The sequence below is a fragment of the Melanostigma gelatinosum genome (assembly GCF_949748355.1).
Source record: "Melanostigma gelatinosum genome assembly, chromosome: 18".
Lineage (NCBI taxonomy): Eukaryota > Metazoa > Chordata > Actinopteri > Perciformes > Zoarcidae > Melanostigma > Melanostigma gelatinosum.
In genome coordinates this window covers 11118942-11145788 of record NC_136651.1, presented here as the reverse complement: position 1 = coordinate 11145788, position 26847 = coordinate 11118942, and the positions used below count along the sequence as shown (strand labels likewise).

At 42.8% G+C, this 26847-nt stretch overlaps 1 protein-coding gene across 1 annotated transcript; it reads left to right on the top strand.

Annotated features, from left to right (window-relative positions):
* Window positions 1-691: 691 nt before the first annotated feature.
* nnt (nicotinamide nucleotide transhydrogenase) lies at window positions 692-26037 on the top strand. Its single transcript, XM_079289793.1, has 22 exons — window positions 692-743; window positions 2554-2771; window positions 6508-6737; window positions 6977-7194; window positions 7394-7481; window positions 7635-7723; window positions 7937-8124; window positions 8455-8588; window positions 8675-8866; window positions 10026-10179; window positions 11325-11486; window positions 13412-13522; window positions 15396-15541; window positions 15679-15874; window positions 16417-16650; window positions 17742-17902; window positions 18103-18282; window positions 18592-18751; window positions 20754-20835; window positions 22039-22157; window positions 22689-22804; window positions 23745-26037. Exons 2-22 carry the CDS (start codon window positions 2615-2617, stop codon window positions 23892-23894), a joined length of 3267 nt encoding a protein of 1088 aa, XP_079145919.1. The 5' UTR covers window positions 692-743; window positions 2554-2614; the 3' UTR covers window positions 23895-26037.
* Window positions 26038-26847: the final 810 nt, after the last annotated feature.

The following is a 26847-nucleotide window of genomic DNA, read 5'->3' as shown; positions in this document are numbered from 1 at the left end:
AAATTATTTGGTCATACATTTTTGTAATTCATAGTCATTCCCAACAGCCATAACACACAAAAATGCAATGCATCACATTATGTGGTTCAGATACAGCTGCCTGTGATTATACACTTGGCCAGTAGGTGGTTTCGTGTGCACATGAAGCTTCGACAAATGAACCCTTTCTCGAACCAATTGGCTGAAGTGGTTCGATGCCTCATGAGGCTTCATCTCACCATCACTAGATATATGGTAAAAGAGCGCTCCTCAGTGGACATATACAGAGCTGCACCTTCAGTATGTTTTGCCCATGGTTTGGGACGCCATTTCTCATATAGTAGAATACACGTAGTATATGTGCTGCTTATTCATACATTTTTTTATATGCATTTGCATTGGTTGTCTATTTAGAAATGGACTCGTGCATATGCTTCCTGCAAAGAGGTTTAAACAAAATGTATCCATAAATTAACCTATAACTGATCATGTTAAGGATAATAATGCAACATATGAACCATAATGTTGCTCTCAATTAATAATATGTTGGGTTAAGTGTTGGTAAAACAGTATTTGAACTACATTAGGCCTATGAATGACTGTGTTATGCCTCGTCAGCGACAGCACATTAGAAGTACTCGGATAACCTCTGATGCGTCATCTCATGATCCAATAAAACTGCTTTATCGGCCGCTTTCACCAGACCTCTTCCGGGTCGACAAAGAGTTCTCCTCTGCTGCACAGAGCCAGGACTATTGGCAAAGGTCAGTCGAGTTGTCCGCCGCTAACCTTCCCACTCTCACTTTTCACTGTGCAATTGTTTCGTTTTTGCATTTCTGCGCGCGAGCAGGTGTCTTTTTGAGTCATGCGTCGCGTTCATATGCGAGACATGCGTATTAGCTGCCGGCTAAACGCGCTAGCTAGCTAGCCTATGTTAGCTTTCAGCCCCGGATAAATGTTGCAGACAAAAGGAGGAAAGTGGCAGGCACAACAATCATGTTTATCTGTGACTCAGATAATCTGCAATGAGCACCAAAAACACATTTAATCATTCAGTTGTACGCTTTCATTTTGTATGGACTACACACAGTTGTGAGGCAGTGGAAGCAGTTGATTTATTTGTAATTTATTGGGTCACAAACGTTAAAGAAGCCGTTAGCTAGAGGTTGAGAGCCCTTCAATTCCTGTCCCGGGTTTAATCCGGATTCCGGACAAAGCAAACCCGAGTGTGACTCAGTGTTCATCCGTTTTATGAGCTAACTATGGAGCAAAAATGTTGATACTCTTTGATGACGTGGTAGGATTAGTTTTTCTGACTTCATTTAAGAGTCCTGAACACAACGCATCCAGGCTGTACTGAGAGAAATCAATAATGTTAATCCAGACTGCTCTACAAGCAAAGTTTAAATTTACAGATGTGCAGATTTTTTTTATTTTCTGTGATGGTAAATTGAATGCGTTTTGATTGTTGTTTGGACAAAACAAATTCATTTTAAGACATCAGCCTGGACTCACTTTAACTATTTCTGGAAGACTAAATGACTAAAAATAGTTGACATGACATAATTGACAACCTACATTCAAAACAGACGACCTACTTTGTGCTCCATATGCCGATGCTGTTCCCTTTGATGCTATAACATTGATTGGAAGCAGTGCTATATTGATCCTTTGACTCAAATACAATAAAATCTACCACGTAGGCACCAGGAAAATAATGTCAAGTTCTTAACAGTCAAAAACTCAAAGATTTTCAATTTGCAAAGACATAAAAAGGAGAAAAGCAGATATTCTCTTGTTGGACATAATGAAACTACAAAATGACTTCATTTTACCTTGATAAATGACCCAAGTGATTCATTGATTATCAAAATATGCTATTTCAATTAATTGTCAAATCATTTCCGCTCTAGTTTCAGATCTAATAAAATTGTTGTCATTATTGTTGTCAGTTTTAATTTGAACTTCCCCCCCCCCCTTATACTGATGTGTTTTTGACCTTTTACCTAAAACAGTCTCTTTACTCTTTATCGCCAGTCTATTCTAGTTTAACCCTACCACATCAGCTAAACTATCCGTCTATCCCAGTTCCATTATCTCCCTTTTTAAAGTAAACATGCAGTGCCCCTCATGCTGTCTCCTGCCTTAGAGTCGTTCAGTAGGCTGCGATTGTCCTTGATTTAGTTAATTTACAGATGTGTCAGTGTTGTTTGTCCTTGGAAATAGGACACAGGTGTACATATGCCTGTGTCCAGTACGGGTGTTGGATTTGAGTCCAAGTGCATGTAGGAAAGTGTGTGACCTATTGCATAAACATAGGTCATAAGTGTGTGTTTGATCTACAAGGGAACAGGGTAAGGTATATTTATGTAAACCTGTGAGTGCGACTTAAAGTCCTACTTTTTCAAATGGGAGAGTATTTGCAATTTTATTAAGATCTGATTTATGATGGATATAGATATTGACACACATATTTGTTCCCTCTTTCTTTCACATACTTTCATCCTCTTCCTATTTACCCATAATCCCCCTCTGCCTTCTGGTGCCCCTATCTCTCATTTGTCTCTTCCCCAGGAGGGGTGTTGTGTGTCCTGTTGAGCTCCTCCTGTCGGTTAGTGTCGGGTGTGTGTGCACCATGGCGAGCATCCTACGTGTTGTGGCGACCAGCTGCTCGGCCCCTGTGTTCAGCGGAGTGTCCTGCGTGAAGCTGCAGAGCGGCGGCGGTATCAAGTCGTCATGCCTTCGCTTTTTCAGGACTCATCAAGCTCTCGGACGGTGTGCTGCCAGTCCAGGTGACCCACGATACACATTTGGCACTAAATGCAAACCTGAGGTTTTAGTTGTAATGAAGGCTCACCACTGAGGTCACAACATGCATAGAGAGCACACAGGCGGTGATGGTAACACACTGTCCCAGTGTGACGGCGACATTTGAGTCTTTTCCAGCCGTCCTTGAGCAAATAAAACGGTTCCAAGCGTAAATATTTTGATATTGCGCCAGTTTGTGGACATTTGATTTATTGACTGTATACCTGCTTTGCTTGGCAAGCTGTAAACCAATGAGATTAGCATCAGCTACTTGCGTGGACAGCTACCATGTATAAGGCAGATTGTACACATTTGATGAATATATATGTCATATATGAAGTGTCACTCTATGTGCTACTTTCTGTTCAGCCGTACGAGCAAGAGCTGCAGAGGGACCTGAAAGGGAAAGGTCGCCTCTACAGCGAAAGAAAGTCAATTAATTGATTTTTCGATTGACAGAAAGTTGATTGGCAAATGTCTTGAAAATATATTCACCAATTAATCTGTTTTTTAATTTAAAATGACATTTTCTGGTTCTCTCAATTGTGAGGATTTGCTGCTTTTGTCTGTTTTATATTATTGTACAATTAATCTGTTAATCGGAGAAAGTAAGCAATTTATTTGTCACTTTGGAAAATGTGAAGTGTGCTTTATAGTCCAATGGTTAAACCATTAATCGGGAAAATAAACCATTAGAATAAGAGTTAGTTGCAGCCTTAATTGCCCTTCTGGTTTACTCGTGTTTTATTGGCTAATGTGATTTTCCAAAGAAACTGAAAGTGGATGATGGCACAGACAGGTATAAAAAGCAGACACGTGGTGTACATTCGAAAGAAAATGCTCAGGTCCAAATTTGTGTATGTTTGAGCATTTACATAACTACATTTCCCATGATGACTTGGCTCTTTTTTTTTAATAGGTGCATGTCCCACTCGTTTACGATTAGGTAATGTGGCCATCTGAAATGTAAAGTCATCAGATCAAAAAGGGATGGTTTAATTCATGGATACCAGACTTATTTTCCTTCCTGTTGGACTCTAAATGTAAAACACTTGTAAACCAGCTGTTGAGGTTTTGTAGATGCACGTTTTACTACTGATAGCAACATGAAAACACCACCACCTGCACCTTCTGTGTGCATTCTCATGTACCCTTTGTGGCAGGTGGCAACATACTCATTCCCTCATCAATGGTACTATTCAGCATTAGAAGTGTGCTCAATTCACCTTTGGCCGAGTAGAGCCCTACCCATTCATTCATTCATTCTTACCTTTGCATGCTTATTCCTTTTTTAATTCTTTCTTTGTTGTAATTATGAAGAAGTCAGTCCCTTGTTTATTGTAGAGGTCAATGTTGCTACCTGCATTTGCTTTGAATCCGAAGGTCACATTGAGCGTTATTCTCCATTTTCCATCCCCTCACTTTGTACCCAGTAACGTGTGTGTGTGTGTGTGTGTGTGTGTGTGTGTGTGTGTGTGTGTGTGTGTGTGTGTGTGTGTGTGTGTGTGTGTGTGTGTGTGTGTGTGTGTGTGTGTGTGTGTGTGTGTGTGTGTGTGTGTGTGTGTGTGTGTGTGTGTGTGTGTGTGTGTGTGTGTGTGTGTGTGTGTGAGCCAGTACCAGCTGGTTGCAGGTGCTTCATGTGTGCGTGTGCTGGGGTTATGATTGTGTTGGTCAGGGGTGCTTGTGACCTGGTTCATGCCGACATTCCTGCAGTTCAGCCAGCGCCAATAACAGCTGGCAGCGTCTATTCTGGACACACAAGTATCAGCTTACAGGCTCGTAGAGGAGGGGCACACGCACACTGCATATAGATGTGCTTATGCTCTGACCTCTGGGGAGCCTATAGACATGCAGTGTAGACCGAGAGAGTGAGTTGATGTGAACTACGTCATGGACAAAATGACGGTTACTGGCCCTCTCAAAACATGCAAGCACTACAGACTTGGATGTACTGGAGATGTCTGTTTGTGAGACCAGTGTTACGACATGAATACAGTAACTATGCCTCTTGGTTAGCAGATGCGTTGATCTGTCCGTTTTCACGCACTCTTACCTGGTGTTCCAACATTAACATCGTTGTGCATTATTGGGAGCGTGCATGCTGAGAATCAATCTGTGTACAATATCCCAATTGATGGAACAGCGTTTTTTCACACTGCGTCCATGGCCTTAAAGGTACATTGTGGATCTCATTTTCGGTGTTTCTTACACATTGTGTGTATCCTTGAGGTCTAATGGAAGTGTTGAATGCATTTCCTTCTGCTTAAAATGCTTACAATGCCGAATTTGAAAGACATTTTTAAATCCTAAGTCACATTATATCCATGTTTGTTGAAACGGCTGCTGCCCACGTGCATGTGTACCCTCGTGGTCGTGCCCGTTTTCTTTGATTTAGAAGTAGAGGTTTGCTGCTGCTGCACTATTTTCCGGTTCATGGTGGTTGATCGGGAGTATCTGCTGGAGTTTGAACTTAATCTAAACTGCATTGTTATGCTATGATAGACCCAGCTCTCTGACTTTATTACCTTCAGCGGCGTGCTAGGTGAGTGCTACATTTGTTGGCAGACACAAATGGGATGCACGATGCATTCAGTGGCAAGTTGTGACTCTTGGTTTATAGAAATGTTATAAAGCAATAGCTGGCAACCATTTTTTTTTACTGTGTTGTTGAGCTTTTTCATGAAACAAAAGTTGTTAGGACGGGTCACCACAGCGGGCGAGAGACTCGTGTGTTTATTTACAGGCAAGGAGACGGCGGGAAAGAGCTGCAGTGGAATTTTCCATAGGAGTTGACGCGTGTGAACTGACCGCTGCTTAGACACTAGACCTGAATAAGAGTTCTAATAAAGACACAGAATGAGCTGGCTGAAAATATTAATAGTTCAGCGTCATTGGCATACTCATTGTATCTCACTTGACATCTTTTTATCTTCCCTTTACCGATTTAAATTCTCATAAACTTCTCTTTTGTTCTCACACATGTTTAATCAGATTTCAATGTCAGTTGTTCAGTTAAACTATTTGGTCATTACTGTAATATCTTGATTGAACATTAAGATGGATTGCCGTTACATTTACTTCTTGTGCCAACAGCAGGTCAGTTTTCCAGTGATTAATATTTATCTATCTAATGAATTGGCACATTTGGTAGAGACATCCATGATTTCTTTTGGTTCACTTTGGTTTATGACCAAATACCTGCAAAACTAAAGATTCCCATGAGTCTCAGCTGTACTTTTTGTTCAGTGCGAAGGAGCAAACGTTTGCATGCTAACTCACCGCGTACAATCCTCAAAGAGCCACGAACATCTCTGCTGTGGACTCTCACTGTTGTTGCTGGACACTGACCTTGTCTGTCTGCCTTCATTGCACACACAGTACAGTATTTATGGTCAACACAGTTTTTTAACTCCGCTCACGGCCGTTTCCTGAGGAAATTCTCCTTGAAGCTGCAGGTGTTTCCGCCTGAAAGAGTATTTTCCTCTGTGCTGTTGTGATGTTTATAGAATAAAACAGTTTCTAATTATCAAAGTACCTCCTTTGTCTTAAATCATGAACCCCAATAATTGCAATGATCCATTCTATCAACAAAAAACAACCTGTGAAATATCCTGTCTATAGTGTGTGTATCTTTCTGCTGTTTGTGAATGTTTTAATTATATTGATTAATATGACTCCTTCCACTGATGTCTCCTGTGTGGTTTCTCTTTGCCTCTGCAGGTATTGCATACAAGCAACTCACAGTCGGCGTGCCCAAAGAAATCTTCCAGAATGAACGTCGTGTGGCGCTTTCCCCCGCTGGTGTGCAGGCGCTCATCAAACAGGGCTTCAACGTGGTCGTGGAGACCGGAGCCGGAGAGCCTTCCAAGTTCCATGATGAGCACTACACTCAGGCTGGAGCAACGATTAAAGACGTTAAAGATGTCTTGGCATCTGATGTGCTGGTTAAGGTAGGCTTTAGGTGGGGGGTGGAGGGGGAATGAGAGGTGGAGTGTTTGATAGGTCAGAAAGGCGTGAGGAGGTAAATATGGTTAGGGTTATTCAGTGGCTCTATTGTTATATTTATTGCTTTTACAGTCATGTATAATCTGCCTTTAAAAAAAAAAATAGAAAACCTACCTTTTACTTGCACAGCTATTAGTGTACAGAGCTTGTCCTGTTCTACTTCAATCAATCGCTCTACTTCCAGGTTCGTGCTCCCATTTTCAACCCCGACTTGGGTGTCCATGAGGTGGAGTTGATGAAGGATGCGGCCACTTTATTCAGCTTCATCTACCCAGCTCAGAACCCCGAGCTGATGGACATGCTGTCCCAGAAGAAGGCCACCGTCGTGGCTATGGACCAGGTGCCCCGAGTCACCATCGCCCAGGGCTACGATGCACTGAGCTCCATGGCAAACATCGCAGGGTATGTCCACGATGCCGTCAACGGAGGTCACTGCGTTTATGAAAAGCGTCCTATCGACTGGCTCACTGATGAGTTTCATCTTTTTAATTGGACATGTTAAATGCTTGCAGTTCATACTCAGACTCACGCACTCACCATCCATATTGCTTGAAGTTTCATTGTATCATTTCCTGTGTTATTTTGCTCTCCGTCATTTCAGGTACAAGGCGGTTGTGTTGGCAGCTAATAACTTTGGTCGCTTTTTCACTGGACAAATTACAGCAGCTGGGAAAGTGCCACCTGCAAAGGTGTGTAGTACGAGTGTTTCTGCATTCAAAGTTTCTTTTGTTGTCAAAGAATAGATGGATTGTCGTAAGTGTGACTGTGTCCATGCCAGTTTTAACGCTGTAAATCCCTGTACTGGCCAACCCAATCTATTTCATGCATGTTCACGTGAATAGGTTCTGATCATTGGAGGGGGTGTGGCTGGATTGGCTTCAGCTGGTACTGCCAGATCCATGGGAGCCATTGTCAGAGGATTTGATACCAGGTTTGTTTTGATGGTACTATTTTGATAGTACTGAAATCTTAAGGATTTAAAACTCCTTGAATTCAGTTGTTTTAACAAAGAAATCTGCCAATTTCACCCAAGGTCTCTGTGTGCAGTTTTATGGACAAACAATGTTACGTTGACATTACCAGTCTAGCAGAGATATTTCCCTCTTCCTGACTAAGAAATCCCCCCCCCCCCCTTCTCTCTTAGAGCTGCAGCTTTGGAGCAGTTTAAATCTCTGGGCGCAGAGCCGCTGGAAGTGAACATCGTGGAGTCGGGAGAGGGCCAGGGAGGCTATGCCAAGGAAATGTCGAAGGAGTTCATCGAGGCAGAGATGAAGCTGTTTGCCAAGCAGTGTCAGGAGGTGGACATTGTCATCACCACCGCTCTTATCCCCGGTATGCAGAGAAGCACAGACTCACGCACCGCGTAAACACCATCTGTAAATGTAGAAAAGGACACATTGTCGGTCGTGGAGTATCACAGAATGTGAGAGACGTGTGTTCTGGGCAGGTAGTCAGAGAATTTAGACATAAAAAGTGATTAATATCTTAACCAGAACATATTTTAAAACTGTTTCCCATTTGTTCCATTACTTTGTTGGTTTCAATAGTTTTTGTACATTGCATTGGCCATGCGTACACAGTAGCTGTGGTGATTATGTTTCACTCCTTGGGTCGGTGTGTGTGTGATGCCTCCATGTCCGTGTTTCCATTGTAACATTGCAGGAAGGCGTGCACCCATCCTGATCACCAAACCCATGATAGAGAGCATGAAAGATGGGTCGGTGGTGGTGGACTTGGCTGCTGAGGCCGGAGGAAACATCGAGACCACAGTACCCGGAGAGCTGTCTGTACACCAGGTCAGCTCACATGCGCTCTCAAATGACAGTGTTGTTTTTGTCGATTGTCTTGTAATTTATTTTAATTTATTCATTATTATCTTTAGGGCGTAACTCATATCGGCTACACAGACCTGCCCAGCCGTTTGCCCACACAGTCCAGCACTCTGTACTCCAACAACATCACTAAGTTGATGCGGTTCCTCAGCCCGGACAAGGATAACTTTTACCTCGATGTCAAGGAGGTGTTTGACTACGGGACCATTGCTCACGTCGTCAGGGGATCCGTTGTCATGCAGGTACGACGTGCAATGCACAGAAAAAAACACTTGAGGGAATCCATGCAGTCATTTATAGAAATCATTCAAAATGTCCTGCAGGTCCTTTTCACCATCACTAGATGTCACCCTCAGACAAAACAATCTTTTCTTCTTACGCTTTGTCCCCAAAAATGTCTCGAAACAAGTTAGTGTTAGTTCATTACAATGAAAACGTTCTGTCTATGCGTGACCAAATTCGTCATCTCAAGTTTTTATTTGTAATATAATATCTGCTGATGCTACTCTAATAATGCTTTTGTTGATAAGAGCCTATAAAAATAATGGCCTGCCGATGTTATTGGCCTCTATTGGCTTGTTACAACTTTAGTAATAAGTAAGTAATAGAGCATATGATGTCGCCTGAGGGAGAACAAGCTTAAAACACATTGCAATCCAGAGCGGCTAGTCTATTCCCTTTCTGTTATTTGTGTATTTTTAGGACCTGTATTTGATTACATATTGGGCAGATTCAATCTCCTCACTTTTTACATTAAAAGGCTTCACTTTTTTAGTTGTGTGGTAATTAAGAAACAATGTTGCGTTATTTTTTCAACTGTAAAATGTTCGGATCAGTACAGATCTGGGTCACAGCTCTGCGAATTTAAGGGATCCTTAAGAAAAATGTTTGTTTTTGTGTTGATGCAAGTAAAATATTTCTATCTCCTGAATGTGGATATCAGTACTTCAATCCAATATCCATGTTTTTCAGTCTGGTGGACGCATATCATTTACACGTCTTCAATCATAGATCATTGTTAACTTTTTAGGAGAATACTTTTGCTGTAATCTAAGCGGTGTTCTTTCGGAGTAAACAAATAGATTTGCGATGGTAATTTGACTCGTATCTGATACAACGATCACACAAATGAGGCTGAAATGCAGATATTACTTACTGTGCTTACTGATCATTAGTTTGCTTACTTTGATCTTGACAGTGTGGTCTAATGTTTCAGAGATTTAGGAATGCAACAGAGGACATTGTACACCATCAGGTGATGAGATCAGGGAATAAAGTGTAGATAACTACAAGCCAAGCCATTAATATGGTGGATAGGAGAGATTGATTGAACCTTCTGTTTGCTCCCCCCCCCCCTCTTTCTCTCTTCCACGTCATACCTTTTCTCTGTCTAAATTCCAGGATGGAAAGAACCTGTTCCCCGCTCCCCAGCCTAACAATGTGCCCGTTGCAGCGCCTCCTAAACCCAAATCCCTCCAGGAGCAGGCGAAGGAGAAGGCCGCACAAATCTCCCCCTTCAAGGCTACACTCACTACTGCTGGCGCGTACACTGGAGGTTGGTTGAATGTGCCATGAAATATATGAGTTTTCTGTTTAACAAAATAATTTAGGAGGATTCCATGTCTGAGAACGTTGCTCATTTACAAGACTTGTTCTTGTTAATTGTCCACATCGGGTCTTAAGGGAGGTTGAGGTCTGCCAGAAGATGAAGCGTAGGTTAATAATCAGATTTTTAGGTCGCTGCTGGAATGTGCACAGGAGGCGAGAAGTGACACACACACAGACACCCCGTTAGTGTCAGGAAGTGTGCATTGTAAAAAAAAAAAAAATAAATAAATCTCACGCTGAGTGTGTGTTTGAAGTAGTGCTGTTGCGAGTGGTTCCCATGGTGCCACACAGCGCTCTGTGTTAAGTGTGCCACATGCAGTGAATGTGGTTCACACGTTGTTTAGGCGCTCGAGTAGTTTCCTACTTAATACCAACTCACAGCTGCTGGTGTTAGCTGCTCTTTTTTAAATTTTATTTTAAATAGTGAGCGCTTGCTTAATGCTGGTTACATGCTCATTAGCGTGGCATGTAATGTACCGGTAGTCATTTTGAATCATTTTAGATTGACGGCCATGGAGACGGATAGCATCTTTTGCTTCACCAGGCAGTTTGTTTCAAGCCACCAGACAAATTGCTCTTTGACTGATAATTATACCTGTCTGTGGAAGTAACAGGAAATAAGGACATCATGGGTGGTCAAGTGCCTTCCACATCTTGCAGTCAAAGAAAATGTGCTGATAGTTGAGGAAATATACTTCATCCAAAGCTCATTCATACTAATTAAACTGCTACTGTTGGATCAGAGATGAAGAAAGATAAGATGGGAAAGAATACTTTGTTTTTGTTTTTATAATCTTTTTTTTGGTGGAATTATTGGATAGTTTTCTGTCTTCACGTTGGGCTCACAGTGCATGTATATTCAACCTGGGACAAAAGGGTTGCAAGTGGAGGTTACCTTCTGTTGTGGAGTCATACGGTAAAAGGGTTGGGAAACAAATGACAATTTTCCTGTTCTAAATATACAGTTCACGCAATGTTAATTATCTCAATTGCTTTCACATTATTCTAACAGAATCTTCACCCAGATATGCTGTTCAAGCGTTCTCTTGTTTTTACAGTAGCTATCTTTTTTTCCTAAATTTCTTTAACCAGGCGCTGCCACCCTGCTGGGTCTGGGTCTGGCAGCTCCCAACGCCGCCTTCACGCAGATCGTCACCACCTTCGGTCTGGCTGGCATTGTGGGATACCACACGGTGTGGGGAGTCACTCCTGCTCTGCACTCTCCACTCATGTCCGTCACCAACGCCATCTCAGGTTGGTTGTGTTTTGGTGTGTCTTTTACAAACACTCTTTCGGTATAACGCGATCCAGCACTACACCACTGCTAGCGTCAGGCACAAGGTAGGGCTGAACACTGTGATCTGAAATCTACAGCCAGATTTAGTGTCTCACTAATCTTTTATAGCAATAAATGGGATGGTGTGTGTGTGTATATATATTCTAACACATAGTGCAAAAACACATTCTGGCGGAAAATTCAGACCAAGCCAGGAGATCAAACATGCCACCCATCAGTCCAGCAGATTTCTCTGCAGCCGCGCCGTTATTGGGTCCAAAATAATAACGTAGCAGATTGTTTCCTGATTGTCGGCTGCAACTTAACACAGAGGGGTTAAGAGGTTAGAGAGGTAAGTGCACGTGTGTGTCCTCGTGGCTTTGATCACTCTTAAAACCCACACCGGGGTAGGAAGTAACACACCGTCGGTGATCTCTGAGGGTCAGGGAAGTCGTTGCTCGTTTACTCGCGCACACGGCCGGACATGAGCGCTCGATTGTGGAGCTAAGCAGTGCAACAACTAAGAGACCGCTTTGACTTCCTTTTTAAAACCGCGTCACTTGCACCAATACACTATTTTCACATTTTGTATCTTCACAGCGTCACACTTGTTCTTCTGGGTCTTTTTGCTTTTATTTTCTGCCATGTTCTGTCTTCCTGAAGTGTACCATCTGTTTAATCTGCCAAATGTAATCGATGAATCATCACTGAACATCAGTAGAATATGAGACGGCAAATGAAATGAATCATCACACGTTAGAGTTCATTTTAAGGTCTTTCTGTCGACTTCTCTCGTGTCTGTCCTCCATCTGTCCTTCTATCCCTGTTATTTTCCGTCCATATTTGCCGTTACTTTATTATCATTTTTTTGTATTTCTGTCACTGACTGACTGTGGTTATGGAAATAGTGAGACCAACATAACTCCGTTAATGTTATGCCAGGCATCGTAAAGTCACACACGCAATCACTCAGACATTAGGGAATCATATTGGAATTTAGGGTTTGAGTAAGGGACAGTTATATTCTTCATGTGGGGATTATAGTGTTACAACCAGTGGTGACGGACTGGTGGGTCATCTTGAATTCCTCAGACACTGGTCTCGTATCCAGTGGCTCATTGAGGCACATCTTCATATCTGGTGTCTGATAGAAATGCTTTAATCTACTTGAGAGCACTGTCACACTGTGCCTGTAGCCTGGTAGCTGAAGTTTGTCACAGCGATGTTGGCCCACCCAGTATATGTATGGTGTGTGTGTGCACTGATGCCTATTGGCTTTCTTTCTGGCCAATCTATTAGTTTTAGTAGCCAGGCTTCCCTTTTGTGTGTGTGTGTGTGTGTGTGTGTGTGTGTGTGTGTGTGTGTGTGTGTGTGTGTGTGTGTGTGTGTGTGTGTGTGTGTGTGTGTGTGTGTGTGTGTGTGTGTGTGTGTGTGTGTGTGTGTGTGTGTGTGTGTGTGTGTGTGTGTGTGTGTGTGTGTGTGTGTCACACACACACTCTCTCTACCTGCTAGTCAACCTAAATTACACTCAAACACAATTACTGCAGGCTCTTGGGGTGCCGTGTGCTGCATCCGACTGCCTGTAAGTCATTACAGGACTGATGTTATCAAGGTTTCCTGAGCCTCTTTTGGTAAACACACACTCCCACAATCTTTCTATTTCTGTCTTGTTCCAATGTGGGAAGCAGACAAAGTATTAGCTTAAGAAACAACTCTAAAATCCCTATAGCTGTTACACAATGCTGTGTTAGGAACTCTTTTATGACCGAATTAGTCTCTTTAAAAAAAAAAAAAATTTAAATTTTTTTTTTTTTGGTAACATCTTCACTAAAGGTTTCACGGTCCCGTATAACAAATTATGAACGTGGAGGATCATGAATACTTCACTGTCCTTGTTCTGCAGGTCTGACGGCTGTGGGTGGTCTGTCCCTGATGGGAGGCGCCTACACCCCATCAACTACTGCTGAGACACTGGCTGTGCTGGCTGCCTTCATCTCCTCGGTCAACATCGCTGGTGAGTCACCCGCACGTGGACGCCTCACAGTGATCACTGCCAATTACAGCAACCTTTAGCCAATAAAATATCAAACTTAGGACGAAGATTGAAGTGTTTTGTATTGATTGTAATAACATGCTTTCGAACCAAGTTTTGCAGCTGCCCTCTACCCACCTGCTCAGAGTCGGTGGCTCTGGCCTGGACCACACACACATGCATCTCTGCTATTTCCCTTAATAATTTCCATTATAATGACACGGTGTTCCTGGAGTCATTATGATACTCATCACTCTCTAATAGTCCTGTTCTTAGCTCACAGCTCGACACCAGGCGAATGAATACAGCTAACTTGCTAATCGATCAGTTCAGCCTGTTTGTTTTAATTTTTTTATTTTTTTTTTTAGTTCAATGCAGAGCTGTGCATCCTGCACCAATTCTCGGGCCCTGTAGGTTCCTGTGGCAGTACTGTTCAAACCACCTATTAGTCTTTTAGATTTCCCTCAACTAAAGCATGCTGAAATACCACAGCCTCTATAGACATACCTAGTGTAAGTTCTGATCTTCTACATGGGTTTGTTTCCACACGCACATTTCTAAGCGGTTTACTGCATTACCCATAAACCCCGGGGAACAGAAAAAAAACATTCCATGGACTGGGACGAAACACAATAATGAAATTTAGCTCCAAAAAAACAGATCCTGACATTTATGAGTTTTGAGGAATGGGTCGCTGGCCGAAGCTTCTTGTTCCCTTTGTGTCTCCGCAGCTGAAAGATGTGGGAATGCACGGAAAACACCTCCGTCTGTTGAATATCTTGAGCTAACTATGTTTCCTCACAAACCCAATGTCAATGGGCAATATCACATTCGTTATCGTCCTGTTATTGCACCAGGCCGCTCATTTCAGTCATTGAGCGAAATCTTATCATTAACTCTGATTTATTGATGGCTTATGATTACCTTCATGGTAGAAACGGACCAGCTGAGTCGTTGAAAGATGCTCTGACTTTCTCATCATCGGGTCAAAATTCATATAACTAATATAGAGATGCACTAATCCAACTTTTTCACTCATGAGACCGATAACGATACCTGGGATTTGGGTAGCGGCTGATACAGAGTGTCAATCCAATACCAGCGTCTATTTAATAAGCTGTATGCCTCACTGTGTGGAAGTGACTGGCATGTACAGTAGAGCCTCACAGAGCTGCTAGCCTGTCTGTAGACTCTACGGCCTCATGTTGGCCAGTGTTGCTGATTGACTTCTGTTCTTGGAAGCTTTCTAAATATAGTGTCGGCAGACCACTTCTGGGTTTGAGAAACTAAATAACCAAAAGAAACGAGTAGATGCTGGCTTTGCGTTGTTAAAATACGTGAACATTCCTCCATGTTAATATATTGACACAGATTGGTCAGCAATAATATTAGTCCGATTTTTGTTACACTTTTCAACCAGAACAGTCTGACTAAATTTACATGAACTGGTAAGGTGTGTGTGTGTGTGTGTGGGTGTGTGGCTGGCTACAATAATGCCAGGGGAGAAAAGAGACACACACGGAAATGTGATCTCCTCCTGTAAAGCAGTGAGACACCGTCTGGTCCCGGTTTGAGGTTTTCTACTTGAAATATTTACACTGACATGAAGTAGACTCATTGAATTCCTCACATTGGTTATTAGGCTTGGCAACAGTTTTTAGCTGTTGACTGAAACACCTGTTGTCTAAAAATAGATGTTCTTCGTGTACTTCAGGTGCCTTTACATCCCTGCATCAACACCTCTTACACAAAGTGTTACATTACTGCTCGTATTTCTTCGGTAAAGCAGATTTTAAACCCATTTTATTGCCATTGTAAGTACAGATGTACTCAATTTCTCTGGCTCTCCACCCAGGTGGTTTCCTGGTGACTAAGAAGATGTTGGACATGTTCAAGCGTCCCACTGATCCTCCGGAGCATAACTACCTTTATCTGCTTCCTGGCGGTGTCTTTATCGGTGGCTACGCTGCTGCTCTGCACTCTGGATACGACATTGAACAGGTGCGGGAGGATGTTTGAAATTCCATTCCCTCCCCCCCCCTGTGTTTTCCCAGATGTGGTACAGGCCCTTCCAAGAAAAGCCTTTCGTTGTCTATAATCCCCTTTTTTCCCCATTCTCTGCCTCTTTCTTTGACCAGATGATGTACCTGGGCTCGGGTTTGTGCTGTGTCGGTGCCCTGGCCGGCCTTTCCAACCAGAAAACAGCCCGTCTGGGTAACGCTTTGGGTATGATGGGAGTCGCGGGGGGGATCATTGCAGCTCTGGGTGCCCTCAAACCGAGTCCTGAGCTCCTGGCACAGATGAGTCTAGCCATGGCTGTAGGTGGCACTACTGGTGAGTCAGTATGTATTTATATCAAAAGGAGGACAAGGCAGAGTGTTTCAGCAAATGTGAATTTGTGTAAATTGGTTTTGCATTGTTTGTGTGTCTGTGCATGTATTTCAAGCCTGGCCCGATTGACGCTGCAGGTGTGCAGAGCGCAACATCAAACACACCATGACTAACTCCCCGCTAGACTCTGGGGGTCTGTCGAAATGGTCAACAGCATGTATTACTCACTTTTTCTTGCTCATTGAGGATGGTTTGATCATTTAAATGCTAAATGTTCCAGTAACGAAGCGGAAACCTAGACTAAACTATCCACACAGACAATGTACGCACGCACACAAAGCGTAGACCCACTCACAAACATGGAATTTCCCCGAACAGGCATCATCAGCAACACCTGGTTCCTCAGATGGACCCACTTCCCAGCAGTCCTCTTGAGTGTGTGTGTGCACGTGCTTGTGATTTGCATATTATTAGTGTGTGGGTCTTTCAGGGCCACTGCACTTTATTTATTTGTTATCTCTCCCTCTCTCTCTCTCCCCGTTAAGGCTTGGCCGTTGCAAAGAAGATCCAGATCAGCGACCTGCCCCAGCTGGTGGCTGCCTTCCACAGCTTAGTGGGGATGGCTGCCGTGCTCACCTGTGTGGCCGAATACATGATCGAGTACCCCCACTTTGCCACAGACCCTGCCGCCAACCTCACCAAGATAGTCGCGTACCTCGGCACCTACATCGGCGGAATCACTTTCAGTGGCTCTTTGGTTGCGTATGGCAAACTGCAAGGTGAGAGAAGCACAGTCGTGTGTGTGTGTGTGCACGTAATATTCCCTGCAGAGCAAACCTTTACATTTCCAGTATGCTAATGCACAGAGCCTACATTAATGTTTTTATTGCCTTTAAAAGTACAGACGTTGACACAGGTAAAGAAAGAGTAGGCCTGAACTGTCGCCCTTTATATGTTTGGGATTTGACGCTTTAAAAGAGTTACGTTACATGATACAAGTTGGAAGAACCTTTATAGGCGATTATATTGGTAGTGGCTCCCAAAATGTCGATTCTTCTCTTTGTTATATTTGTGTTTTTGAGTGTTACACATCCTAAAGATCTTATGATTTCATGAATTAGCACTTAGTATTTCATTTTATTATATTTGCAACAGCTTTCATTACCTGACTAATTGTTAACATAGTTTACTCGTTTGATTCTTTGTCAGTCCATAACCACCAGTTGGGTAAGCTGTACATTTTATTGCACTTTAATATTTAGGGATAATAAAAGTAGACGATATGGGATTTTATCACGGATCGAGTTAACCGTCTCATAAGTCTTATTTGTGGTGAATTTGAATTGTTTGGTTAAACCGTGGATATCATCACAAGTGACTTGTAAAGCTGTCTAGCTCTCATAAAAGGAACATATTTTGATTGTCTGTGAATGAACTTCACTCGAAACAGGATTACCGGTAACAGTATTTATTATTATTGTTTTTTTATGTCAGCTTCGCGAACTGTCGTTATCGACAAGAGCAGGTCTGACGCGTCATGCTGCTGCTGTATGCTGTGAAGGGGAAAGAGAGAAAAAAAATTAATAGTTTGTCGAGTTCATGCTGGCACCAGTCCTAGCAGTCACTCTGTCATGTCCATGTTGACTGCAGGTGTTTCATGAGGGCAAGTTCTGCATGATCATGACGTTCAGTTAATGACAAGTCTCCGGTGGTACTGCTATTAAAGATTTTTGCTGCTGTTTTGATTCATGCCTTTTTAAGACTACGGTTACAGCTGATTGATAAGTAAACACAAGTGTTTATGTGCAGTTATTAGTGGTATTTTATTTAAAATCCTCGATTTAAAATCCGGCCTCTTCTCTCCATGCAGGTGTTCTGAGCAGTGCCGCCCTGGCGCTCCCTGGTCGCCATGCTCTGAACGCCACTCTTATGGCAGCGTGTGTTGGTGGGATGATTCCCTACATGCTGGATCCCAGTTACATCACAGGCATCACCTGTCTAGGATCTGTGTCTGCTCTCTCCGCTGTCATGGTATGGCGCATGTGTGTGCATGCCGGTCTGTGTGTTTTTGATCTGGAAAAAAATAGTTTAAAACAGCTTATCTCTCATCAGTCTTTAGATTATAATATGTCATTTATTGTGCACGTGTGTGTTCCTTCAGTTCTTAAAGAGCTAATCTGATTACAGCAGTGGATGAAGCTCCTCTCCTGCGTTCTTCTTCTCTCCTTCAGGGTGTAACCCTGACGGCAGCGATTGGAGGCGCTGACATGCCGGTGGTAATCACCGTACTGAACAGTTACTCGGGCTGGGCCCTGTGTGCCGAGGGCTTCCTGCTCAACAACAACCTGCTGACCATCGTCGGAGCTCTCATTGGGTCGTCTGGAGCCATTCTGTCATACATTATGTGTGTGGTGAGTGGAGCCAATTTTAAAAACCTGCGCCGTAGAGCTGCTGCCTTGAGTCTCTGCACCACTGCTGTTGCATTTGATGCGGTTTGTAGATCAGCACAGTTTAATGTAGTTGTTCCTCTCCTTTCCACCAGGAGGGACTCTAACTTTACCGCAGTAGAGTCCTTCTTGTAAATACAAATCGCAGGTCACAAATGTGTATTTTGAGGAAATGTCCCTTTCAAATGTCCCCTGATTGCTGTATTTTGCAGTACACAGTCGATAAAGTTAAGGTAATATGACTAATTGCAAAACGTCTCTCTCCCCTCTCAGGCTATGAATCGTTCACTGGTTAGCGTGATCTTGGGAGGCTACGGCACGACTTCCACCGGTACAGGAAAACCCATGGAGATCACCGGGACACACACGGAGGTCAACGTGGACCAGACCGTCGAAATGATTAAAGACGCCCAGAGCATAATCATCACTCCAGGTACGACACACACCAGTACAAGCACATGCAACCACACACACACACACACACTTCAGAGGGTCTCTTGTACGTGAGTGGAAAAACATGGTACTTTAACTTTGCCAGTCACTTTTTTTTTTTTTCAGCATTAGCGAAGTGTGTGTTCTGTTTATTTAACCTTTTCTTGACCCATGTTACATCACCATTTTGCTAGGCTAATTGACAAGTCATGGTAGAGTGGCCACACACACACACACACACAGGGTTTCTGTGTGGTCGTCAGTCCCAGGTAAATAGACATTCTACAGTGCAGCGTATGTATGCGAGGTCAAGGGAAAATGAGATGGAATGCTGGGTTTATGTTGACAATTCAAGCACTACGTTCAAAATTGGCTTCTTTTTTCGGGGTTGGAGAGCTCGGGGTCCTCCCTTTGTTCCAGGTACATGCTTGTCTTCGTTTCACGTGTTTTCAATATTCGATTTTAATTCCGTGTCTGAACTTCCCACTTGGACTATTACGATGGTCCTTGGGGCTGCCGTCCTAAAACCTTCATCGTTTGGCCCGGTGATATCTCACTCCCCTCACCAGACTCTTCCAAGTTCCCAATAGTTGTTTTACTCACGTGGGTACATGTAAACACAGACTAAAGGCATCCAGCCTGCAAATGAGTGATTCCAGTCACACTGCTGAGTTCCTATATACCAAAAATAACTCTTCAGAGGAAACTCTTGCAATTTACAAGATTTAAAGTGGTCACATGGTTGAGAAGTGGAGGAGAAGTGATCCATGTAGCAGCATCCAAGATAGATTCAACTTTACTTTGAGACCAATGGTCTGACAGCCCAAAAGAAAAGCAGACCAAAGACATGTTTAGTGGGAGAAATGAGAGAGCGGATATATTCTTTGGTAGCATGTTCTCAAAAAGGTCAACAAACAATTCAAGACGAGACGAATAACAAAATGCCAGACATTTCTTCGGAGGATTATAGAATGACATAAACCAGTGAAATGTCAGGATTCGAATAAGTGAAAAAAAAAAAAACATCATCGAACGTGTCAAAGTAACTTTATGAATGAAGTGCTTCAGTCAGTTGTTGAGTAATCCTTTTCGCTACCTTTTGAAGTGAGCAAGCCAGCTAGTATTGTTCTCCAGCGCCGGCCTTCAGTCGGACCCCTTGTTTCCATTTTGACCAGTCTCTCTAATTGGAGCCGTCACAGTCACTTTCCCTGATGGACTTCTGTGGAAACTCGGCCTGATAAACACAAGTCTTTTCCTGGCTTCGTCTGGCCCATCGCCGCATGGCCTGGGTCCACTTCTTTTTCTGATGGGAGAAACTCCACAGAGAACAGTCAATCACGTTTATTCCCCCCCCCCCCCCCCCTTTTTCTATGCTGAATTTGAAAGCTTGTTAGTTTGACTGTTGTGATGTAAAAAAGACAAGTTCCTGACTGGTTGTTGTGACACGGCTAGTAAACATCACTAGACCGTTTGACGTGTGTTTGTGACGGGGTGATACAAATCAAGTCTCGCACAACAGCAATATTAAACACGAAGAAGTCTGAGGCTTGGAGAGAAAAACCCATATACTGTGTATAGAAGGGCACCTCAGTCGGGTACATCTTTGCTGAAACGCTTTGAGACTTGGTTGTCCAGTTGAAGGTTGCTTTCCACCGTCACCACCTCCACACCAGCTGTCGGTCAGACCGCTGCCTGCCACAGATGACTGTTTATGTTTGTATAAGTGCTGCTTAGCACAAGCTCTGTGCTTTTGTATCGTTAGCATGGTAACTTTTGGTTAAAGGGGCTTGTAATTATTATAATGCTTGCTCGCTCTGTGCTGTTGAGCATTTTACCGTATTTTTGGGTTGGTGAAGGTTAGTGGATACTAGGGCTGCAAAGGAGTTTGAAAAAAAATATATATATATATGTATATACTGTCATGAAACTTGTCTTGGACAGGTAGACCGTACTCCGCTTTAATATCCGCTAATTGTGTCCTGTCGTTTTAAACTGTCTTTCAGGTTATGGACTCTGCGCTGCAAAGGCCCAGTACCCCATTGCTGAGTTGGTGAAGATGCTTAAAGAAGCTGGAAAGAACGTCAGGTAAACGGGTGATAAAACAAACTCATCTACACATTAAATGTACATTTATTGAATTCATCGAAAGAAACTCCACTAACTATTGTATCTCAGGCAAACAAAAACAGAAGTGTAAGACACTACAGTCAGTCATTTATACAGATGGACAGCTACATAGATATACATGTAGATTAAGGATGCAAGGAATTAAAGTCAAACTATTTGACCCGATACAAGATGTAAACTGAGCCGTGGAGGACATAAAAGAAGAGTTGTGGTTTTGAGCTTGATGACAAGAAGATGGGGCAGGACAGATAGGAAGAGACCTGTGTGCGAAGAAGGAATGAGGAAAAGGAAATGTGAAAGGAAGGACGAGGTACAGCATGTGTAATTGTCCTGCCTCAGTTGTTTGATCCTGGCTGTTGCAGCTGCTGCTACTTAGAGCATTTGTAGTTGATTAGTGGGAAGTGGGTGGTCACACAACAAGCCTTTGCCCTGATGTCTTACTCCTCCTCTCCTAGTTTTCTCTGTTCTGTATTCAAATGCGTTCTCTTGAATAATCGTGTTCTTACTCTTCATACCTGCGTCATCGCTCTACACCTCTCCCTCAGTCTGGAAGAACCATCTGCCGTTCTATTCCTTTAACGCGACAGTACATTGACACTATGAAGTCTGGAATCGCAGCACTCTTTTTTTTTTTTTTTTTTTTACATGTAGTCTGAATGGCATTACATGAAGGGCAGACAATGACTTTTCAATCGGCAGCCGTGGTCGCTAATAGATCCCAGAAACGTCTGCCAACTGCACTCTGAATCTGCCCTAAACTCACCCCAAAACAACTGAAAATAAATCTCCAAATGGTCGGTCAGAGAGAGGGAGAGAGAGAGAGAGAGCCAGCCACCGGGATTCAGTGGCTGGTGTTAATTTAGTACCCAGATTACATGACATGGCTAATTGAGTTTGAGAGCTATGTATACCCAGTCACACACATGCGTACACGCTCAACAAATAAAACACAGTCGAGGATTACAATGGGAAGTGTGTGTGTGTGTGTAACCAGACTATAATCACAAACGTCTCTCTACTTGTACAGAACCTCCATCTCATTGTCTTTCTCTGCCCATCTCGATTAAATTTTGATCGTATCTCCCTTGATTTAAGAAAGTCAGGTTGTAGTTAATAGGGCAGTGACTGTTTTAAAGTACTCATTCAGTTTTGTTTTCACAGGTTTGGTATTCACCCTGTGGCCGGCCGTATGCCGGGTCAGCTCAACGTGCTGTTGGCTGAAGCTGGTGTCCCGTACGACATTGTCCTGGAAATGGAGGAGATTAATGAAGACTTCGCTGGTAAGATCCAGTCCAGTCTTTTATTGTCCACGCTATAACCTGCCATGAATTACTGAACTGACTCATCTAGAACGATTGTGACCCAACATGTTTTGATTTTGTTGCAGCTTTTTAGAGAGTTGGCATTTGAAAGTATGGAGTTAAAGGACTAGAGAGTTTAATGAGAAGATTTGTGTTGCTCTCATGTGTTTATGCTCAATATGAAGCTGGAGCCAGGAGACGGTTGGCTCAGTGTAACGACTGGAAGCAAAGGCATCAAGATGTTTATCTCGTTTGTTCACATAGCAAAGTGTTAAAATGACAAGTAGTGGTTTTATGGCAAATTAGGAGGTAAAAAAAAATCCTGGAGTCTGCCTAGCAACCTCAGAGTGAAAGCTAGGCTACAGTGATACAACTTGTTAACTTAAGTTGAGAAGCAAAAGATTGGAAAAGATAAAACATCATGGAGCCAAAGGCCGGTGCAAATGAATCCACGAGGTGAAAGGATTGAGATGTTTTCTGATTTTATTTGTTTGTTTGGTGACCGATCAGAAACGGACCTGGTCCTGGTGATCGGTGCCAATGACACAGTCAACTCGGCCTCCCAGGAAGATCCCAACTCTATCATCGCGGGTATGCCTGTGCTGGAGGTCTGGAAGTCGAAGCAGGTGAGACATCTGGTGCATGCATGTGTGATAATGAGGTTGCCCTGAAGCCCAAAAAGATAGAGGCGACTGGATTTTACTACAACTGGACTGCTTTTTACCGCCCCAACTGAATGTTTGAGTCTAAACCCGTCGAGGGGCCTCCCATTTGAAAGCACACACACACTCACACACACACTCAGGGCTCACGTACATAGAGGCAGATTGTTACAGTTCCAGGTGCAGTCCCATGCTGATCCCATTAGTGGTGACTCTGTCGCTGTGGAATGACGACATTCAGAGCATCCCACTGGCACCGATCCGAGATCTGGGATTTATACAGCGCTCCCACTTGTTTCCACACACTTTCCTCTGGGGAAATCAAAGTGGACATTCCACCTTAACCCCACACGCTAATACGGACGCACACAGAGACACGCATACAGGTGCACAGATAAAGATGCACAAAGAAAAAAAAAAAATGGGTTTACAGAAAAATCACACAAATGCTTTTGACTGGCCATTCATAAGTGCTCATGCATGAGTCATGTGCAAACCACACTAACAAACATTTACATACTTTTACACACGTTGAAGTCTGACTTAAGTCAAATACATCTTCATTGAATTAATGTTTTCCAAACCAAACTTTCAGGTTATAATTTAATCAGTTCTACTGATTGACGAGCAGTGTTTTTAATAAACAATATTGTTGAATATGTAAATACAGCAGCTGTGGGTGACTTTTTAAATTGCAAACATCCCAGCTCTATCTCTAGATCTAAGCCAAATGGACAGAGGCTGTTGAGGAGAGACTGGCAATGATCAGGGGGAAATTCAGGGGTTTTTTTCTTTTTAGAAAAGTTAGCAAAAATTCTTTTTAAATGGTTCTTCAGTATTTTCGCATCCAATTGTCCAAATCGAGGCTAACGGGTGCCCGTGGCTGTATCTCGTCCCGCTCTAGGTGGTTGTGATGAAGCGTTCCCTGGGTGTGGGATACGCGGCTGTCGACAACCCCATCTTCTACAAGCCCAACACTGCGATGTTGCTCGGCGACGCCAAGAAGACTTGTGACGCCCTGCAAGCCAAGGTCCGCGAGTCCCAGAGCCAGTAAGGCGGACGCCTCTACTAAGAGCACACATGGAGGCGGAAGACGATGAGTCAATGGTTTTCCAAAAGAATATCTCCACATTAACGTGATCTTTGTCCGATTGTGACTCAGCCAATTGAGCAGAGATGATTTCAAAGTGTTTGGCTCACCCTTCCTATCATCTATGAATAAAAGCAATTGCAATGTTTGCTGTAAAAAGACACACGCTTGTGCAATAGGAGCCAAGCGATGCAGATCTTGTAGTTTTTCTATTGCGGTAATGTACTCGGACAGATTCACAGGCACGACTTTTATTTCTAGACATTACAGGAAGGATGCGTCAACCATTTGCATGTGGTTTGTGTAATCTGCGGAGCAACCGGCAATGTCTTCTTCATTATAGACGCCTACATTAATGTAAAACAATCAGAAATGTAGATGCAGACGAGTTAAATTTCACTGTTGTGACGTTTTAGGAGATAGTCAATAGTTGATTGAAACATTTTAGATGAATTGTAATTAAAAAGGAACAAAAGCAGAGATGTAAAGGTGAAACCCAAAAGCAAGAGGGATGAGAGAGTTGAGCACCAATGCTTTTCCACACTGTTAACTGTTCTCTCCCACATTTTCTCCAATTTTCTTTTATTATCGTAAGGCAATTTGGTGTTCCCTTTTCATATATAGATCTATCAGGTCTATTTGCTGAAAGGCTAAGAAGGCTAAAAAAAAAATCCTGTACAAGTGAAAAGCAGAATAGTGCAACATTTTTGTTAAGTTCTTTCAGTTCTAGATTCATACGGTGCTAAAAGATTTTTGTATTCGGTCCAATAATGATCATAAACAGAGAACATCACGTTTTAGAAGCCATAGCCAGTGATGGAAACCTAGTCATGCTTGGGTCTAGTGACCTCCACCTGTGCTTCTAGTGCAGCAATCGCACGCGGATTCAAAAAGATTAAAGAGCCATTCAAACTGCGTCTGTCAAGCATGTAATGCAATAAACCAAATGGATCTGACCTTTCTTTTTTTTAACCATGACGCCACAGAAGTGATGTAACGCTCGGAAAGACTACCACTCCTACAAACAAGCACTCGTGTATCTCTGGTAGCTGAATGGATTCAATGATGTTTTTGAACCAGGTGCCTCACATCATCCTGTGTGGTTCTGTTACAGTGTACATGTGATGCTGGCCTTTGGCCTTTACGGAAAAGAAGGGTGTTTTTCTTTTGAAGGGTATGTGGCTCCATCCACTCCAATGTGTGTGTCCTCATTTGTCTAGTGGGAAATGAAGGATCACTGTTTGTAAACTAGGGCCAGATGTTAACCTGACTGTTGAGCAACTGTAAAGAAACATCGCACTTTATTCAATGTGTTGCCACATTTCGGAATGCATGGATTGTTCAACATTGTTATTACACATTTCTAAATTGAAATTGTCCCTTTCATTTTCCATAAACATAAACACGTGCCAAAATGTGCACTTTTACTCTCAATCTGGATAGAATCTACGGCACAAATATAAAGATCGCTGACAAAATATCAGTAGCTCCCCCCTCGACACCGAACTACGTCATAACTAAAAACACCAGAAACTTGGTCCATTTTGATTTTTAAATATGGTTGGTTTGCTTCCATCCTTTTTATTACTTTTCATGGTTAATGATACAGTAGATGAATTGGTGAGAAGTTTGCTGTAGTGCTGTAAGAAGTTATAGTTTCATCCTGGGACCCTGATACATTGACCATGACAACTATCCTACCTCTCCTTAAGAAGACCAACAACTTTACAGAGGACCCTGATCTGACCAATCACGTTTGACTAAATCTACCACAGGACGTCTGACGGACCCGTCGCTTTCTATCCACGCGCCTGAGTTCAACCGGTCAGCTCTCATGTATCCATGTATCCTGTATTAATCAAGTTAATGGAGAAAGAGAATATTAATAGTATTGCCAATGTGTCCCCTTATGCCCTTACTGGTATTGTCTTCTTAAGGAAGTATTTTTGTAAAGAGGCACCATATTTGTGCAGAGCAACAATGGGGTTTTGAGGTTGTGCAACGTTTCAATGCACCGCGTAAGGGAGATGAAATGTACTGTGAATGTTTTTTCCCCTTTTGTTTATCATGGAACAACTTCATCCCTAATAAACCTGTATTTACACTAGATGTTGCCCGAGGCTGTCATTCTTTCCCCCGACACACTCGTAAAGGTGCAAATGAATTCCTTTTATAATGAACAAGTTGATCTGCAAGGTTTTCCCCGAGGTCGACCACAGCTTCGATGGTAATGCTGTACCTGCACGATTTTATACGCTGGGGGTTGAAAACTCAAATATTTGAATTCCCTGGATGAAGGATCATTGAGGGGAAGGAGTTGTATCCACACTTGTACGCATGCTTTACAGAGGGTACGCCAAATAATGTAAATACTTTCTGCAAAAGTATTAGCTGTATCAAAAATCTGGCAATCAGCACTTTGATGATTGAGGTTTAAAAGACAGTTGAGGCAACTGGCAGGGTGTTAAAGAGGAAAAACATGCAGGTGCATTGGCTACAATTATCTGAACTGTAGAAAGGAAAAATAAAAAAGATAATGTTTCCTCTGTAGAGTGCCGTGTTGCTGTTTATTGTTAGCACACTGAAATGTAAAATGAATGCAGCCGAAGAGCTCAAGATAACAGTACAACTGTGTTTTCTTCAAAATGATACGTCCCAATTGAAAAGCTTCACATGAAGCCATTGAAACGCAGCTAGAAAGTAGGTTTGTTTTTATCGTCCTTCCGCTGGTGTCATGCAAAGAGCATTTCTTCTATTCCGAGATCAACGCGATAGCTCTGACTTGATGAGGGATACTTGATTAGGAAAGCCACCTCTGCAACCTCAAAGTGTCCCTGTGCAGCAGAGTGGGATCGCATGAGTCCGTCATGAGGGTTGTGATAATGACCGAAATGTAAATATCAGTTTGTGTGACATT